At 41.2% G+C, this 19,830-nt stretch overlaps 1 protein-coding gene across 1 annotated transcript in view; it reads left to right on the forward strand.

Moving 5' to 3' along the window:
* The first annotated feature begins 10,805 nt into the window (after window positions 1-10,805).
* FNDC1 (fibronectin type III domain containing 1) overlaps window positions 10,806-19,830 on the forward strand; it is a 128,518-nt gene continuing 119,493 nt past the window's right edge. The window contains exon 1 of the mRNA XM_044004883.1: window positions 10,806-11,060. Coding sequence (XP_043860818.1) covers window positions 10,970-11,060 — 91 coding nt within the window. The 5' untranslated portion in view covers window positions 10,806-10,969. The remainder of the gene's footprint in view (window positions 11,061-19,830) is intronic.

Consider the following 19,830-nt stretch of genomic DNA (forward strand, 5'->3'; position numbering starts at 1 on the left):
ACCCTGGGCAAGTCACTTAACACTGTTTGCCTCAGTTTCCTCATCTGTAAAATGGGTTGGAGAAGGGAATGGTAAATCACTCCAGTATCTTTGCCAAGGAAACTCCAAAATGGCATCACAGAGAGTCGAACATGACTGAACAACAACTAGAAGCTGGGGTAAATGGGGAAAGAGATATGGTGAGGAGAGGATACAAGAAGATGAGATTGGGGAAGAAGGAAAGACAAAATAATAAATAGAGAGTGACAGTGGGAAAAATGAATAGGAAAATGATGAGATGAGGGTATAGAGAACAATTCTCTTTGTTCACATGGATACCACCCTAGTTGAAGTCCTCATCACCTGTCAACTGGACTATTTTGATGGCTTCCTAATTGGTCATTCTATGAGTTGTCTCTTCCTTCTACAATCCATTCTCTACACAGCTGTCAAAATGCTTTTCCTGAAGCACAGTTTTAACCACATCACTTCTCTCCTCAAGAATTTCCAGTGGCTACCTAATGCTCCTGGGAAAAAATACAAATTCCTCAGCATTTTAAAGCCCTTCACAGTTTGACCTCAATCTACCTTTCCAACCTTATTTCCTTGAGATAAAATCTTTTAGGCAAAAGAGAACTTTTTTTAAAAAAGTTTTTATTCTTTATTAATGTAGCATTTTCCACCATTTCAACCAGAAAGTAACTTTTGGGGGGCGGGGCAGGGCAATGAGGGTTAAGTGACTTGCCCAGGGTCACACAGCTAGTAAATGTCAAGTGTCTGAGGCCAGACCTGAACTCAGGTCCTCCTGAATCCAGGGCCAGTGCTCTATCCACTGTACCGCCTAGCTGCCCCCAAAAGAGAACTTTTGATCACTATCATCTCTCCCTCCCTTCTTCCTTCTTACTCTCTTTTTCTTTCTCTCTGTCTCTCTCTGTTCTCATCTCTCCCCTCCTCACATTTAAAGATTTCTGATCAGAAATTATTAGAAAAATGTACTTTTAACCCAAATGACAACCCCAAAATGTTTTTCTAGGCAGTAGCTCAAGTTCTAAGTTCTAAGGAACTTGTCCTATAGCTATAAAAATGAAACACTCCTAATATAAAAAGATATCATTAGCATATCCTAATAATGGTCTCATCTCATAAACCATAACATAACATAATGTAATATTATTTATATAACAATAAATTATGATCAAAATAGGGGCAGCTAGGTGGTACAATGGTTAGAGTTCTGGGCCTGGAATTAGGAAGACGCATCTTCCTGAGTTCAAATATGACTTCTGACACTTAATAATTGTGTGAACCTGGGCAAGTCACTTAATCCTGTTTGCCTTATCTGTCAATGAGTTTCGTCATCTGCAAAATGAGCTGGAGAAGGAAATGCAAATAACTCCCCTATATTTGCCAAGAAAACCCCAAATGGAGTCATGATGAGTTGGACATGACTGAATAACACCTTCTAGTCAGCCTATTTTTTTTCATTAGGAATAGGGACTAGTCGATTTTCAAGTCTCATTCTCAGTTATCCTTAAATAATAAATCATCAAATCATAGATTTGTAACTGAGAGGGACCTTAGAAATAATCTAATCCATTTTGAGTTTATTAATTTTTTTAGTTTTTTTCTAATCCCTTCATTTTACAAATGAAGAAACTTAGGCCCATGAGGAGAATTGACTGGCTCAGAGATCACACTGGTAATTAGTAGCAAAGGCAGAAATTTGAACCTAGATCCTTTGACTACAAATTCAGTGATTTATTCTACTCTGCCAATAACTTTCAAAAACATTCATTTCTTTGGCTTAAGGCACCTTTCCTTTGGAATGATTAGTCATTCACGACACAGTATAAATGAGTTGATTGGCTGCTTTAGGACTTGAGACGAGGTAGAATGGGAGAAAATGAGTACACAAAGGGCCTGGTAGAGGTTTAAGAGGGGAAGCCTGGGATTGGGAAAGGACATGGAAAGGATCTTCAGGACAATCTGAATCTATCTCCTCTCCAGTTTTCCCTAGAGCTGGCATGTTTGGAAAGCACATTGTCATCTCCCAGAATTAGGTAATATTGGGCAGGATGAGCTCCCACTTTCTGTGTCCTCAGAATTTAGTTAGCTTATTGATGCATCAGTTTGTTCCTGAGGACAAAACTTCGGGGGCAGCTAAGTGTCCCAGTGGATAAAGCACTGGCCCTGGATTCAGGAGGACCTGAGTTCAAATCTAGCCTCAGACACTTGACATTTAGTAGCTGTGTGACCCTGGGCAAGTCACTTAACCCCCATTGTCCTGCAAAAAAGAAAAAAAAAAGAATTAAAAAAAACCCCAACAACTTCATGAAAGCCTTAAAGGATGATCCAGATGACATTTCCCAGAAAAATGACGGGAAGGAATGTAGCCAGACTTTTCCATTTCTGTGAGTTTTTATCAAGTGACTTGAAGCCTGAGGCTTAGGTGCCTCCGATAATGTACTCTGCACACAACGGGTTTATGAACCAGGATAGTGCTCAGTGCTCAGTGCTCAGATACTATTGATTAATTGTCTGATGTCCTTTCTCTTGGTCCCTGGGGGAGCTGAGGAAAGCACACACTGGGAAGGTGGCCCACATCTGTTTTCTTACATTTAATGAGTGCTGGGGCCAAGTTTTACAATTGCCAACTACAATTTGGAGGCTCTTCCTAGAGTTTGAACCCTAGTCCCACCCACACTCACCACTGCCACCTCTCCTAACCAAGCCCACTTTTTTCCTCCCGATTTCCATGCTATAAAGTTAAGAGTGTACAAGTATCTTTCTAGAGGAAAATACATAAGGGATTGTTAAAAAGTAAATTTAAAAGAAAAAAAAAGAGACAAAGTTTATTAGGATTTACCTAAGTTTTATAGCCTGATTTAATTTAGCCCTAGCCTGGTTTCTTTTAGCTCACAAGTTCTTAGATGAGTGTTAATAGGCAGTGTGCCTCATTGTCCATTTATTACTTTCATTTGACCTGAATCTGTGAAAAGTTTGTAAAATAAACCAGAAAGTAAAACTGTTTTTCTTTAGGCCAATATGAAGACACCTATTTGGAATCTTCTAAAACGCAACATTGGAGTGATATGTGGGGCAGAGCTAGCTTGGATGAAGATTGGAGGGTGAGTACTTCAAACATATCTCACCCCTCTAATACAAGAATGGTTCCAAGACTCCACTGATCATCAAAGGAAGGACCCATAATCTGATATCTGTCCTGCTACTAAGTGCCACACCCTCCATTAGCCCCATGAACACCCACTGCTTTCTACCTTTTGCTCAGGGATTGCAATCAAATCACTATAACCATTGCTACTGTAAAGGAAATGATACTTTCTCATGGCTTCACTAGGAATCCTGGTGATCCTGAATCCTAGGCTACCCGGCTGAAAGCTCTCTTCCCAGGCTACCACTCCCTGTTCTCTCATACTCCCCAATATCAGCCCTACCCCTATTCCAGCCTACTTACTCTAAGCTTTCATTGTGTCCCCTGGCACCCCGTCTACTGTCTGTGCTTTTTGGGTCATTCCTGTTCTCCTACTAAAGTACTTTTTTCCACCAAGGAAGACAGGAACCTTTTATTCAAATTGTAGGCTTAAAAATTACCCAGAACTACAAAGAAGTTAAATTGTCTTATCCCAGGTAGGCACAGTCAATGTGTTTCAGAAGTGGGACATGCTACTATTACTTCTACTACTATTATCGCTACTGCAACTACTGTTACTACTGCTGCTATTTCTATTGTTATTATTGCTGTTCTTTCTACTATTACTACTGCTGCTACTATTACTGCTACTGCCACTACTATTACTACTGCTGCTGTTTCTACTATTACGATTGCTGCTATTTCTATTACTACTGCTATTTCTACTATTACTACTGCTGCTACTACTTTACTACTATTACTGCTACTACTATACCTAAGTTGTTCTCAAAGAAGGGTAATTCTCTAAAACTATGAGTTGTATTGATAAAGGAACTTTCATCACCCGGGAATTATCTATAGCAATGAAATCACAGGTCCAGTTCCTATCTCTATGTTTGATATTTAATTGTCTATGTATATATTGTTTTTTTCAATAGAATGTAAGTTCCTTGAGGTTAGGGAATGTTTTATTTTTAATTTAGTTTTTTTTTTTTAATCTGTATACTCCCAGGACCTAGCATAGTGTCTGGCACCTGGTGTGCTTAATAACTGCTTATTGAATTGGGATAGGGAAAAAATTGCAGATTGGGAATGGTGTGGTGGTGACACTTTAATTCTAAATGTTACAAGGATTCCAACTCTGTGTTGAGAGAATTTCAGAATGGAAAAGTTACTCTATCACCATCTTACTCAGGGAAAGAGATGGAACTTATTTAAACAAAGGGCAAACTGAGTGTGCTGACTGCACATTCTCTAAAGAATTTCTTCTTAAGTGTTCTCTCAGGTTACAAAGCTTGTCAAGGTGAAAAGAATAGAGTTTTGAGTCTTGATTTACAATTGTTTTCACCAGGTGGGTGATGTAGTTGTTGTTCGTCCTTCATTTTCAAAGAGGATCAATGTTTTGGGTGATGTCTTGACTTGTTCATGAATTGGATTTTAAGTGAGACAGTTGCTAAAAGTCTCCAGCCACACTATCTCTTCCAGAATCATTAAAGTCCAGTGACAAAACAAGAGTCAGGATGACTGGTGTTGGTCCAGGATGCAGTGAATGACCTTGGCCTTTCCAATCAAGGTCTTTTCCCAGGTCTCAGTTTGTCTGAGGCAACACCCATTCAATGACTAAGGGCCAAGCAAGAATTGAGACAAAAGATGGCTTAATTTACCATCACAAAAATATTAATCAGAGATAGAACAATATGTCACAGAGGCTTCTTATGAGGATGATATGCACAAACCATTTAAAAATGTATATTAACTGCCTTTGATCTCAACTGTTTAATTAAAAATCTTTCTAGAGGGTCTGCCTTTCTTATAATTAATTATTCTTTTGTGCTTCTGAGTGCTTTCCCTATCTCTTATTGAACTTCTACACTCTATCTCTGGGCATTGTCACTGGCTGTCTCCTATGCCTGGATTTTTTTCCTTCTCATTTCTACCTCCTGGCTTCTCTGACTTTCTTCAAATTTCAGCTATAAATCATACCCCCTGCAAGAAACCTATCTCAATTTTTCTTAATTCTAGTGCCTTCCCTCTGTTGATTATCTCTTATCTCTCTCTCTCTCTCTCTCTCTCTCTCTCTCTCTCTCTCTCTCTCTCTCACACACACACACACACACACACACACACACACACACACACACACACACACACACACACATATCTTGTTTGCCTATAGTTGTTTGCTTTTTGTCTCTCCCTGTTAGATTGTAAGATTCTTGAGGGCAGGAACTTTTTATTGCTTTTCTTTCCCCAGAGAAGGCGTTCCAAGGGGTTTGGGGCAGAAGGCGAGAAGAGGATGAATAAATAGGTAATGAATAAAAAAACAAACAGAGAACTTAGTGTAATTCCTGGCCTATAGTAGACACCTAATAAAGGTGTGTTGACTTCATTTGACCTTGTATTTTAGTTATTTGTTATAAATGTCTTATCTTCCCTACTAGACAATAAATTCTGAGGGAAGGGATAGTATCTTATTTTCTTTTTATTTTCCACAGTACATAGCCTGCACTCAACAAACATTTCTTGAAAGTATGGGAGAGATGCTTCTCAGAAACAGGCTTTATCGTATTTCTCAATCACAGAATATTGCAGGTAGAAGGAACTTTCAAAATCATCTCCATCCCCTCATTTTATGGTTGAGGATTCACTGTTGAAGGATTCTGTAGGCCCTCTTTTCCCTCTATAAAATTTCACTTGGTGATCTTACCAGCTTCAAATAGAGTCAATCATCATTTCTATGCTGATCATTCTCAGATCAACTTATCTAGACCTAATCTCTCTCTTAACCTCTCTGTTTCCACATCTCCAACTGTCTGTTGGACAGGTAGGACTGGATGTTTCATAGACATCTTAAACTTAACATCTCTGAAACAAACCTTATCACTCCTCCCAAACCCTCCCCTATTCTTAACTTCTCTGTTACTGTCCAAGGTACCACCATCCTGGGTGACTATCCAGGTTTAGGTTTGCAACTTAGGAGCCATCTCACTCTCTCTCACATTCCTCTCCCCTGCTCCATCCAACGTGTTGCCAAGTCCTGTGGACTTTACCTTTGTAATATCTTTCATATATCCCACCTCCTTACCTTTGAAAGTGTCACCACACAGGTACAGGTCCCCATCACCTCATGCCTGGACAATTACAATAGCCTATTGGTTGGTCTGCCTGCCACAAGTCTCTCCACTCCAGTCCATCCTCTCCTCAACTGTCAAAGTGATCTTCCCCAAAGTTCAAGTCCAATCATGCCACCCCCATACTCCGTAAATTCCAGGGGCTCCCTAGTACCTCCAGTATCAAATATAAAATCCTATTTGGTGTTCAAAGCCCTTAATAACCCATTCCTCTCATATTTTTCCAGTCTTTTCACATCTTAACCCAAATACTGTGCAATCTCGTGTATTTAAAGGCACTTCATAATGTTAGTGGGCCAATGACTTGTATTGTCCTAGAGGATGATTTAACACATGAATTCATTCAATAGCCCAGTACTGAGGGCCAGGAGTTTATGAGGAGATGATGTGATCAAAAGGTACACTCCATCAGAGCAGTAATGAAGAGGCCATGGGTGCCAAATGGGCTGGAACAAAGAAACCTTTCTGTGTGCTTGTAAATTCCTAGAAGGAGTTAGAAGCCACAGTAAGAAATGAACATAATGTGATTCCTTTTTTCTCTTTGAAAATTAAAGAGGGTAATGATTTGGAAGCATCTTTTTAGGCAGTCTTCCCTAGTCACAGACATGCTCGAAGCTGGAATAGAATCAGTATCAGAACACTGAAGTGAGTTCTTTGATCTTCTAATCAAATCAAGGACAATCTCAAAAGAATCCAGGGCAGATTATTCTGAACTAGTGATGCAAAAAATCTCAAGATTTGTACTGTGTAACACTGAAATAGTATGATTATATGCACCACTGCAGAAAAGTACACACCTCGCAATAAGAAGACATGAAGAAAAAAAAAAGAGATTTTATAGATGTTAAAATAACATTTAAAAATGGATCAAGGAATTTCAATTTCCCAAAAGTCGAAAAAATTTGTCAATGACAAGGCTTAAGGAACTAAGATTCTATTTATCTAGTTATCTCCTACAGCACCCAGCATGGTACTAGGCACACAGGCTTTGTCCAGTGCATATTTATAGATTAGTTCGATTTTTTGGGACCAATTTATTTGAGTATTTATTGAGCACTTGCTATATGCCTACCACTGTACCAGAGTCATACAAAAGAAACACAAAACAGTAGATTAACGCAAAAACCACATGTGAAACTGAGCAATAAAAAGGTCATCTTCCACTTAAATCCTCCTCTGATGGTTTATCGTGTTAGGGAGGTGATCCTTGATGCTCTGGGGTATATGCCAATGAAAAATAAGCTCTGATATAGCTTACTAACCTAGAAAGGCTTGGAATATAGGCCCAGGGAAAGATTGTATACCTATTGTTCAAAGATCAGCCCAGCCTAGTGAAATTTGGAGATGTTTCTCACCAGAAGGTTGGCAACTAACTGATCATCATTGTTGTTTTCCCCTCAAAACAACCCATTAAATGATTTATTAATACATGTAGAAGGGATTGCAATCCATATTTAAGCAATCAGTCAACAAATATTAAGTGCCTAGTATTTGCTATGCACAAGGCATACAAAACAAAGAATGAAATAGTGCCAGTCTTTGAGGTCCTTATATTCTACTGTAGAAGAAGACATGTATACACACACACACACACACACACACACACACACACACACAAAGGGTCATTTCGTGGGGGAAGGGTAATTCTAGCTGGAGGGATCAGGAAAGCTCTGAAGGGATAGCATTTGTGCTGAGCTTTGAAGGGATTTAAAGAAGTGGAGGTGAGTAGTGAGTGCATTCAAGGAATGTGCAACTGGAGACAGAAGATGGAATGTCCTATGTGAGAATCAGTAAGAAAGTCAGTTTGGCTAAACTATAAAGTACAAGAGGAGGAGTAATGAAAAGTTAGAAAGGTCATTTGGAGCCAGATTATGAAGGATTGTAAATGTCAAATAGAGGTGGTTGCATTCAGTTCTACAAGTAAGAGGGAGCTATTGGAGTTTATTGAGGAGGGTACTGACTACAGCCCTCGTTGATGCTTCCCCTTTCTAAATTCTTTTAGGATTTAGTTTGTATCTTCCCACTTCCAAATAACCTTTAGGAAAATTGCTTTAGCATCTTTGAGGACGATGGATAGGAGAGGGAAGAGATTTGAGGTAGGGAAACCAATCAGGAAGCTCTTAAAATGGTCCAGGTGAGGTGATAAGGGCTGGAACTAGGGTGGTGACCAGATGAGTAGAGGGAACTAGAGGGAAGAGATGGTGTAATTGTAGAATTGACAAGACTTAGCAACTGTGGGTAGGGAGAATGGGGAATTAAGAACCAATTTGAAGTTGTGAATTTGGGGGACCAGAGGGACAGAAGTTAGCATTTATATAGCACTTTAAGGTTTGCAAAATACTTCACAAATATCTCATTTTATCCTCACGACAATCCAGAGAGGTAAGTGCTATTATCTCCATTTTACAGATGAGGAAAGTGAGGCAGATGGAGGTTAAATGACATGCCAGGGCCACATAGTAGTAAGGCAGAATTTGATCTCAGATCTTCCTCATTGGAGGTCCAGTTCTGTTTTAGACATGTTGAGTCTGAGATGCCTATAGAACCTCTAGTTGAAAATGCACAATGGGCAGTTGTTGATTTGGACCCAGAACTCAAGAGACAGATTGGAGAACTGATAGAAAGAAGGCTTATGCTGATGAAATCATGGGTCTTTGGGAGAACTATAAGACAGGAGATAATTAAGCTCCATATGGTGAAAGGAGACAAATCTCAGGAGAATTTAAAAAGGAGGGAGATCAAGGAAGGGTATGGTAGGCTTTTATGGGCTCATGAGATCAGAGATTCAGAGCTGGGCCAACTAGTCCAATCCTCTCCTGAGACGCTAAGTAACTTGTCCAAGGTCCCCAGGGAAGGTTTCCTGAAAGGAACAGTATTTGAGCTGTACTCTAATCTGGTCATGTTTCTAAAATATTAAGGTAAGAAGTTGTGTTATTTATTTACCTTTTTGTGACTTACCCTCTAGATTTTTAGGTTTGATGAAACCTGGTTGAATGTTTGATAATAGAAGAGATTTGTGTAGGCTATACTGCTTAATAATGTCATATATACATTATTTTACTTATGACATTTTTTTTTGAGGTATGTGGACAGATTTGTCAGGAGTGTGGAGAGTCACAGCCTTTTCTCCACCATCTGCTACATTATTTTACTTGATCACTACAACCCTGTAAAGGAAGTGGTATATTATTATCCCCATTATACAGATGAAGAAACTGAGGCTTAGAATCAGCTAGGTGGCTCAGTGCATAGAGCATGGGAATTGAAATCAGGTAAGCCTGAATTAAAATCCTGACTCAGACACTTAACAATTGTGTGACCCTGGGGCAAGTCACTTAACCGATGCCTGCCTCAGTTTCCTCAATTGCCAGGACTGTTGTGAGGAGTAAATGAGCTAACATATTAAAGTGCTTTGCAAACCTTTTAGTGCTATATGAATGATAGCTATTATTAAAGAAGGCATGTGACTTTCCCAAGGTCATTTAGATACCTTAACAGTTTTGGAAGACAAATACTTACATTAAGTGCTTTTTTTCTTATGTGTAATTTATACTGTATTTTGGAATGCACTTTCTTCTCCTATCTGCCCTTTCAAATCCTCTTACTTCAAGGTTCAGCTCAGAGGTCAAATTCCCCATCCTGATCTCCCCATCAGAGGGTAATTTCTCTCCCTTTTCAAAGTTCCTAGTGCCCTTTTGTTAAGATCTGTCTTTTACCTCTGTTTCATTCTACCTTGAATCACTCTTACTTATGTCTCTACTGTATTCCCTTTTTAGATTGTAACCTCCCTGAGGGCAAGGACTCTGTCATTTTTAACTTTGTATGCCCAACAGCTTGACACTGTGCTTTGTATTGGTGGGTTTAACACAGGTTTGTTGAACTGACGGGATACTAGTGATATAAATAGAGATTCTGCTCTAAAAAATAATAGCAGTTGGAGGAGTCAAGGTTAAATAAGTCTTAGGTAGGCTAGCAGGCAGGACTTTAAAAACCACCTGGGATACTTGAAAAGATCAGGCATAACAAAATGCATAAGGAAAAACAAACGATCGATTTAGTTATGAGTGGGAAGGATGGGGCAAGCCACAAAACGGACAGGATTCTGGAAACGTTTGTTAAACATTTTGGATAAGGTTCATTTCTGTATTATCCGGAGGTATTTATTTAGAAGGACAAAGTGGATTCCTTGGTTGGGAAGTTAAAAGGCGTTTTTAGAGCCAAAGAACAAGGGAGGTTAGAGGAGGGAAGGAATTTCCTTGGCTTGTTTCCTTCACACATAAATCATTACCTCTCCAGAAACACCAACCAGGTTTCAAACCGCATCGCTCAGTCACCCTCCGCACAATTAATTGGTCTCTCCCGTGCCCCGCCTTTTTGGGCACCCCCTCCCGCAGTGCCCCCTGCGCTGTCCGCGCGACCCGGCAGGGGGAGGCAGAGGGACACATAGAAAGAGCATCAGCCCGAGCAAAAGCGTCCTCAGTGAAGAAGCGCGGTGCTGGGGTGTGAAGGGCGCACAGACGGCACAGGCGGGCGCTGGTCTTTGCTCCTGTGAGGGCGCAGCGGGGTGGGAGCCAGCACTAGTGGGGACAGCCCGGGCCCCATAACTCGCTTGCCCTCGCGGAGTCCTCTTGCTGCGCTCCCGTCCGGGCTCCAGCACAAGCAGAGAGCCCCTCCGCAAGGGCTGGTTATAACGCACACCGTGGGCTCCATGGCTCTCATGGGGCGCGCATCCCGGCTCCCGGGGCTCCCGCTGCTCTTCCTGGCCGCGCTCGTCTACTTCGCCTCCGCGGAGGCACCAGGTACAGTCCCCCGTCCCCGGGGAGCAGGTTCTGCTCCCTTCACTCTTCTCCCCTGACTCGTCTTTTCTTTCCTTTCACTCCTCCGCTCCATCCCTCCTCCTCCCACCGCTCCATGCCACCGTCCTGTCGCTTCACGGAGGGGTCAGTTCCAGCCCCACTGTGCTTTGCAGCGTGTCACTAACCTGTCCATCCTCATTCAGTCCATCCAGGAAAGGGGGTGGCAGATGGAGAGGGTGGCTGGTCGGTGCATCCTCTGGGGACAGTAGCCAAGCACAGGGAGGTGGCGACCGTACTCTTGTTCGCCACCAGTGCCACCCTGACTCCAGCTTCGATTTGACCCGGAATCCTCGGAGATCTAGCTCCCCGGGGGCCGCAGGACGGGAAGGCGCACTTTGCGCGCGGGATTCGCGCCCTTGCGCGCGGAACCCTAGGAGGACTTGGGTGTCCTTTCCTATATTTTAACCGTCCCTCACTCCTGCTTCACCTGTTAGCGGGGTAGCGACAGCAGCGGAAAGAGAAGGGAAAGGATCGGGCAGGCAGGATTTTCTTAGAGGAACTTCGACGGAAAAACTGGGGGCTCCCATGGGACCATCCTAAGTCTGAGTTTGAGAAGGAGCAAAACTTGTTCGAAGGGAAAGAGTCCTTTGTGAGGTTTCAGGCACCCTTACACGGAGCAGTTAGCCACTGTGCCTCTGCGTGGGAAGTTTCTAATCAGGATAAAGGGTTGTGGTGCCCCCTCCCCCCAATCCTCCTCTCTTTCGTGGGGGAGGAGGAGGGAAGGAGAAAGAAGAAGGGAGCTGATTTGGGGGGGTGTGGCGGCGCGGGAAGGGATTGGGGCAGGGAGGAGAAACCGGCTCTCCTGAGGGCTTTTCTGAAAGCCGAGGCTTGAAAAAGAGATGGATGCTGTGGGTGCTGAAATGTTGGAAAGGCACTTAAAAAATGTCAGTGCTTCTGTAAGCTTCTGAAAAAAAAAAATTCAACCCGTTTCTCAGAGCCTGGAAGTCATGCCTGTCGTGGTTTGTTTCCTTCATCCTAAAGCATTTGGTGGCTTCTGTTCCCACCTCCTCTCTCGCAGGCCTTTTCACTTTTCAAAAATGTGTGGGCTTTATTTATGTCATCAGTTTGTAGGAGTCCAAAAAACTGAAATATTTGTTGATAGGAGTCACTCCCAGTCAGGAGAAGAAAGTCCATTTTGATTAGGGGTTCTTGCCTGATGATATGTAGTATGAATCCTTTGCTATTTTATTGTAATTAAAATGCCAAAGTGCTAGAATAAAGGGGAAAACCCCTCCCGGGAATGGGAGTGGGGTGGGATGCTATGCCTTGTGGACTTTTTTCTTGATGGCATAGTCATAGGAGTATAGATCATTAGAGCTGAAAGGTCAGTTTAGAGTCCTTCTCATAGAAGTTTAAGGCTTTATCATGTACTGAATTACAAATTTTTTGAATCCCCTCCAAGCCTTCCATTCCCACCCACATTACTTAGATATGGATATACATATACTTACACATATGCATAACCATAGTAACTTTGAATTAATAAAAGTGTGTTGCAGAAGACTGACTATACCTGGAATTTTTGCTAAAATGCCTTGATGACTGTTACACCTTAAAGCACCTGGGTCAGGCAACAGTATTAGAATTTGGAAGCCATAACGTTGGGAATTGGGGAACCAGGGTTTGTTCCTAATAGTGCACTCACTTCCATCATATTTCCCCCTCCTTTCCCTACTGCTTTGCTTCCCATAAATCACAGCAGAGCTGTGGAATGCTAGAGCTGGAATACTTTTTTGGCATTCCTCTTTACCATGTTGACATGGAGTTTATAGTTAAATGATCACCAGCCCAAAGTGGACAAAGTAGGACAAACATACTTTGGGGTGACTGACAATCAAGCTTATGTTAAATAATGCCACAGAAGAAAATAAAAGTCCATAGAAACTTATAGAGCATGCCACATAACTATGGAAGAAATGACAGGAGATATAATTTATTTCATCTGCTATTGTGGAAAAGTTTCCTGTCTGCACTGCAGTATTAAAAAGTTAAAGTATCCTCTTTCACAGGATTTAGATGCTTTTTATACATCAGAAAGTGAAGTGTGTGTGGGGGTCTGACAAATGGTGGGTTAATTTGATTAATGCAGTCAAGTTGTATAAGCCAAGCCAAAAAATAAATTTAAAAAAGGACACCCCAACATTCTGAGACTTGAGTCTGCCGTAGCTATACTCCATCTGAAGCTTGAAGATATAACTAGAGTTGTAGTTTGATGGTGACAGATGATCACTTGTCAGTCATATTCCAAACGTGATTTTCAGGGTAAACCCAAGTGAGTACATGACTAAACCTTCAGAAAAAAATGTTAAAACCCTTACTTTCTAGTATTTTTATAGAGATACTTTTTTTTAATGAAGTTTTGTTTTTGTTTTGTTTTGTTTTTTTGGGGGTGAGGCAATCGGGGTTAAATGACTTGCCCAGGGTCACACAGCTAGTAAGTATTAAGTGTCTGAGGTCGAATTTGAACTCAGGTTCTCCTGAATCCTGGGCCGGTGCTCTATCCACTGCACCACCTAGCTGCCCCTAGAGATACTTTTAAAATACTTTTTTTTACTAAGCCAAGAGGGAGCTTTCTAAAGTTGGGCAATATCATAGATTTAGAGTTGAAAAGGCCATCAGTTATCTAGTCCAAAGTATTGAGGGGGGCAGGGCAATGAGGGTTAAGTGATTGCCCAGGGTCACAGAGCTAGTAAGTGTCAAGTGTCTGAGGCACATTTGAAGTCAGGTCCTCCTGAATCCAGGGCCAGTGCTTTATCCACTGTGCCACCTAGCTGCCCCCGCCAAAATGTTTATTTTGTAGATGATCAAATTGAGACCCAGAGAAAAGTAGGTAGTGAGTGAGAAGTACAATCTGGATTCAAACTCTAATGCATCTGACTCCAAAGCCAATGTAGTCTTCACTGAACCACTTTCCAGTAGAAGATGAATAGACAATTAGAAAGTCAGACAAATAGATTATTTTCCTTCTTTATCTGTGGTCTTTGTAAACAGAATGTCTAATCTTTTCTCTCTAGGGCAGAGTGGGTAGTACCATTCAAGAGCACATGGGAAAAGAGTGGTGTTCTGTTTTTTTGGTCACTAGGTGGCACAGTGGATACTCAATCTACTGGGTCTGGAGTCAGGAAGACCCGAGTTCAAAGATGGCCTCAGACTAGCTGTGTGACCCTGGGCAAGTAACTTAACCCAGTTTGCCTCAGTTTCTTCATCTGTAAAATGAGCTAGAGATGGCAGCTAGGTGGCACAGTGGATAAAGCACTGGCCTTGGCTTCAGGAGGACCTGAGTTCAAATCTGGCCTCAGACACTTGACACTTACTAGCTGTGTGACCCTGGGCAAGTCATTTAGCCCTCATTGCCCTGCAAAAAAAAAAAAAAAAGAGCTAGAGAAGGAAATGGCAAACCATTCCAGTATCTTTGCCAAGAAAATGCCAAAGAGTTGGACACAACTGAAAAATGACTGAACAACTACAAATCTCTTTTTTAACTTGCTGGGTCCTTGTGATTTCTGTATCTTATCCTGACCTAGAAAGGCAGGCCTTGTGTATCAGTGTGATAGATGGCTGCCTGTTGGGTAGAATTTGAAGGATACAAGGAAGGCACTTTTTGTTCCAAAATATATTACTTAGGAGGTAGCTAGGTGATGCAGTGGATAAAGCACCGGCCCTGGATTTGGGATGACCTGAGTTCAAATCTGATTTCAGACACTTGACACGTACTAGCTGTGTGACCCTGGGCAAGTCGCTTAACCCTCATTGCCCCGCAATATATATATACATATATATAAAACTTAATGCTATGGTCAGACATTGTCTAAAATTACACCGAGATTAATTTCTTTGGATTTCTTTGGATTTAATCAGCCCCTAGACCAATTGTACTTTATAAATGCAGATACCAAGAGGCAGCAAGTCAGAGGATAGTAAACCTTGGGATCAGAAAGACCTGGGTTCAAGTTCTCCCTCTGAAACATAAATTCTCTCCAAGTCACTTAACCTCTCAGTGCCCCAGTGCTCTCAGGCAACTCTTTTAAGATTATAAATTGAAGACTAGGTGCTGACTTCTATTGGTAGAAATTCCTCATCAAAGTTTCTCTCCCTATGTCAATGAGATTATATGTTCAAAAAAACCCCCCAAAAATGTAGATGCTACTTGGAGGGTGGAACATTCTAAGATGCTATCGATCATTGACACCTTACTATAATCTGTCTATCTACTTACCTTTTGCCTGGATGTAGGAGTTGGGATTGGGCCCTGGGGAAATGGGAGTCTTGAAGTGGAATGCGGAGGGGGTAGGAATAAATAATTAAGGAGTATGGGGCATTGGACTAGGTGAGGAAGATAGATAGCAAAAGGGAACAAGGCCCTTGTAGAATAGATTGGAATCCTGGCTTAATTGAAGAACCACCGTTATGATGCATGAACCTTTCATCTTAGCCCAGAACCTTGTAAAATGTTTATGAAAGGAAATGGAAGAGAGACAAGTCGGAAAGGTGGAGAGGCTCAGGGAATCGTGAGATCTAGATCATTTGGTCATTAATTCATTAGTCATTAAGGGGTTACTTAGTCCAACTCTCTCATTGTACAGATAAGGAAACTGAGGCCTAGGGAAGAAGGATTTGTTCAAGATCATACAGGAGTTAGTAGCAAGAGGCAGTATTCAAACTCGTATCTTCTGACCCAAAGCTAGTGCACCCTCCACTACACTGAGCTCTCATCTACTTTATTTATTATCTGGTAATTTCAAAATTTCACTGTTAATATTATTATTTTTGGGGGCAGCTAGGTGGCACAGTGGATAGAGCACTGGCTCTGGAGTCAGGAGTACCTGAGTTCAAATCCAGCCTCAGACACTTAACACTTACTAGCTGTGTGACCTTGGGCAAGTCACTTAACCCCAATTGCCTCACTAAAAAAAAAAAATTATTATTTTTTTGGGGGTGGGGCAATGAGGGTTAAGTGACTTGCCCAGGGTCACATAGCTAGTAAGTGTCAAGTGTCTGAGGTTGGATTTGAACTCAAGTACTCCTCAATCCAGGGCCAGTGCTCTATCCACTGTACCACCTAGCTGCCCCCAATATTATTTTTTATGGTTATGTTTTTCACATTATGAAATGGGAGACCATTCTCATTTATCCATGATGCTCAATATCACTCCAAATACAAATGACACCATTGAAAGTCCATTTCTCTGGTAGTTGTCACTGAATAACTTTACCACTTCAGTCCTTCAGTTAGCAAGCATTTATTAAGTGCTTACTATTTGTCAAATAATCCTTATTCAATGTTTGATTGGTTCTGATATCTATCCCAATCATCTCTTTATGTCTGTGTTTGTATGGCTATATCTGTGTCTATAGACACACATATGTATACACACATTTATAATCAACTTAGTATCTACAATTATTCAATTCAATTCATTCCAACAAATACTTATGAAACATCTACTGTATCCATAACACTGTAATAAATTCCAGGATAAAAAAGATTAAAACTGATCTAGTCCCTCACTTAAAAAAAACCAATTTATAATCTAATAGGGGAGAGTCTACATGTACACAAGTCAAGTATAATACCAGGTAAAATGGGATAAAGACCTAAGAGAGATCCATAGAAAAAGCTTTAAGAAAATTATTTTCAGGAAATTCTCTTTCTCAAAATATTTATTAAGTACCCACTATGTGCCAGGCCCTGAGGTAGCATTGGTGATACAAATAAAAAACAATGAAATGATTTGCACTTTCACAGAGCTTCTATTCTATTTGGAGCAACAACATATACATACTTATGCAAAAATATCATATATAACTATGCTTTAAATGCTTAAAAATACACTAAAACTTTTGGAACATCTTTGGTATACATTGTTGTTGTTGTCCTTCATTTTCAAAGAGGACCGTGACATCAGGAGGTAATGTCACAACTTGCAGTGAATTGGATTGAAGTGAGGGAGGTCTGTGCAAAGTCACCAACCTGACTCTCCTCCAGAGCCATCTGGGTCCAGTGGCAAGATACACATACATCAGGATGATTGGAGATAACCCTGGATGTTTGAGGCAATCAGGGTTAAGTGACCTGCCCAGAGTCACTCAGCTAGTAAGTGTCAAGTGTCTGAGGCTGGATTTGAACTCATATTCCTGACTCCAGGGCCAGTGTTTTATCCACTGTGCCACCTAGCTGCCCCTTTGTATATGGATGTAGAGAAAAGATACAAGGTAATTACACAGAGAGGGCATGAGCAATTGGGGCGATGGTGATTGCAGGCCAATGTATAGGAGGACTCAAGTATCATCATGTATACCTACTTTCATATGGCTAAGGCTTTACACAGGAAGGCACCTCGCACCACTTGCATGGACAGCTTAGACCTTGACATCCTTTATATAACTGCAGTCCCTGTTGTCTTCCAACCTTACGAAAGGGATTATCTTCCCTCACTAAGAGCTGTGTAATATGATGATGATGTAATGATAACTGCAATGATATTTTAAAAGGTATACTCCCTGACTGATAAGAACTGGAGAAATTTAAATCTGGAGACTCCAAATAAAAATTTCCAAAAAACCCTTTCAACATTTGTTATATAGGCAAGGCAGGACTGATTCTCTCTTCATTCTCTCATTAATTCGTGATTTCTTGGGTGGTCTTCCTTAGATGGTAACTGCAGCTTTGTTGTTCATTCATTTCAGTCATGTCCTACTCTTCATGACCACATGTGGGTTTTTTTTGGCAAAGGTACTGGAATGGTTTGCCACTTCATTCTCCAGCTCATTTTAGAGATGAGAAAACTGAGGTAAACAGGGTTAAGTAACTTACCCAGGGTCACATAGGTAGTAAGTGTTTGAGGCCAGATTTGAACTCGGGAAGATTCCATTCACTGCAGCATAGTGGATAGAGTCGTGCCTCTGGAGTCAGAAGGGGCCGAGTTCAAATCTGGCTTTGGATACTTACTAGCTGCATGACCCTGTCAAGTCACTTAACGCTGCCTTGACATCATATGTTTATGGTGCACTTGCTCTACAACAAGACTTGGTCTTTGCCCTTTAAGACTTAGGAATAAATTATCGAGGTCCATATAGTAGCTACCTCACAAAGTTGTTGTGAGGATTAAATACCGTAACATATGTACAGTGCTTTGTAAGCCTTAAAACCCTATATAAATGTGACCTCCCATCATCATCCTCACTGCCACCACTGCCACCACCAGTAACAGCAGCAGCTCCACCACTATCAACCTCATCGACAAACACAGGGGCCAGTGATGACCAATCATATCTTTTCTTTTTCAGTACTTTCCCTCCCTTACTCCTGGAAATTTTATTCTGGTGGTGGTTATCAAGGATCTGAATTAATTTATGTTGTGCCACATGGAAAATGGGGCCCCAGTAAGGACGTCTGCTAAAAAAACCAAACTTCACACTGTTGAGAGTTTTCAAAAATTGTTCTTAGAATTTTCCTTTCTTCAAAAAATGCTTCTCATTCTATGAGAGATGGGAGGCTCCCTTATCTCCCCCCTCCCCCTCCAAGAAGCTCAAGTAAAATTGCGTTCTTAAACCCTTTAGTCATCAGGGGGCGCTCATGGCATTCCAGTGGCATAGCAATTCAATCGTACGCATCCCTTCCCTTCAAATGAAGAAATCCATACATCATCCCAACAAAATGAACTAGTAGCAGTTAACTGTGGTTTGTTGCTGGGGTGTGTGCAGATTATTATATATTCCTGTCTAATTCCTGTTGAGACTTTAATTTGTTTCAGGATCAAGAATTATTTCCCGTGATTTCTGCTGTGTAGTGTGGAGGATTCTGGAGGTCTGAGTGAATTAAATAACAAAGGAAAGCAAAATTAGGGTCAACTTTCATTTACCTAGAAGTAAACTCTACGGTATACTACTGGCTCTCCAGCTGCCCCGGTTTTCCCTCTTCCATTCGCTGCAGGAAATTTAATCATAGGATAAATCAAGGAGGAAAAATTCTCTTAAATAGTCAACTGGGCTACTTATTAGTAGGTAAAAACAAACAAACAAACAGTATGAAGGCCTCTACCCAGCTCCAACCCCACCATCTGCAAAAACGTTTTGCAATCTCTTTGGTTCTAAGTGTAGATAGTGGGGCTAAGCAGTGAGTGATCAGTAGTAGATTCAGGATTTGAATTTGTGGCAGGCAGACCAACCAACAGGATTTTAAACCAGTTTCTCAGATTCCAGACCTAGAGCTCTTCCTATTATACCATGTTGAGTAGCAGTTCATTATTTGGCTATTTGAGTCATGCAATGATTAGATATGATAGGGTACTATTTAGTCACACTGCGTAATTTATTATAATTTCATATTATTCTCCTTTACTTTCTATTTAGCCACATAAGCCTATCAGATGTTCCCCAGATGCTTCATTCCATTTTCGTATCTTCCTTGCCTGGAATGTCTTCCCTTCTCTGCCACTTAGAATCCCTAGCTTTGTTCAAGACTCAATCTACATACTACTTCCTGCTGCAGGGGTTCTTAACCTAGGATCCATGAACTTCCTTTAAAAGATATTTTCATAATTTTATTTCAGTATAATTTGTTTTCTTTATAAGTCAAAGTACTTGATTTTGCTCATTTAAGAACATTGTTCTGAGAAGGGGGCCATAGGCTTCCCCAGACTGCCAAAGGGGCCCGGGGCACTCAAAAAGTTTAAGAATCAGGGCAGCTATGTGGCACAGTGGATAAAGCACC

Source organism: Dromiciops gliroides, chromosome 4, assembly GCF_019393635.1.
Source record: "Dromiciops gliroides isolate mDroGli1 chromosome 4, mDroGli1.pri, whole genome shotgun sequence".
Lineage (NCBI taxonomy): Eukaryota > Metazoa > Chordata > Mammalia > Microbiotheria > Microbiotheriidae > Dromiciops > Dromiciops gliroides.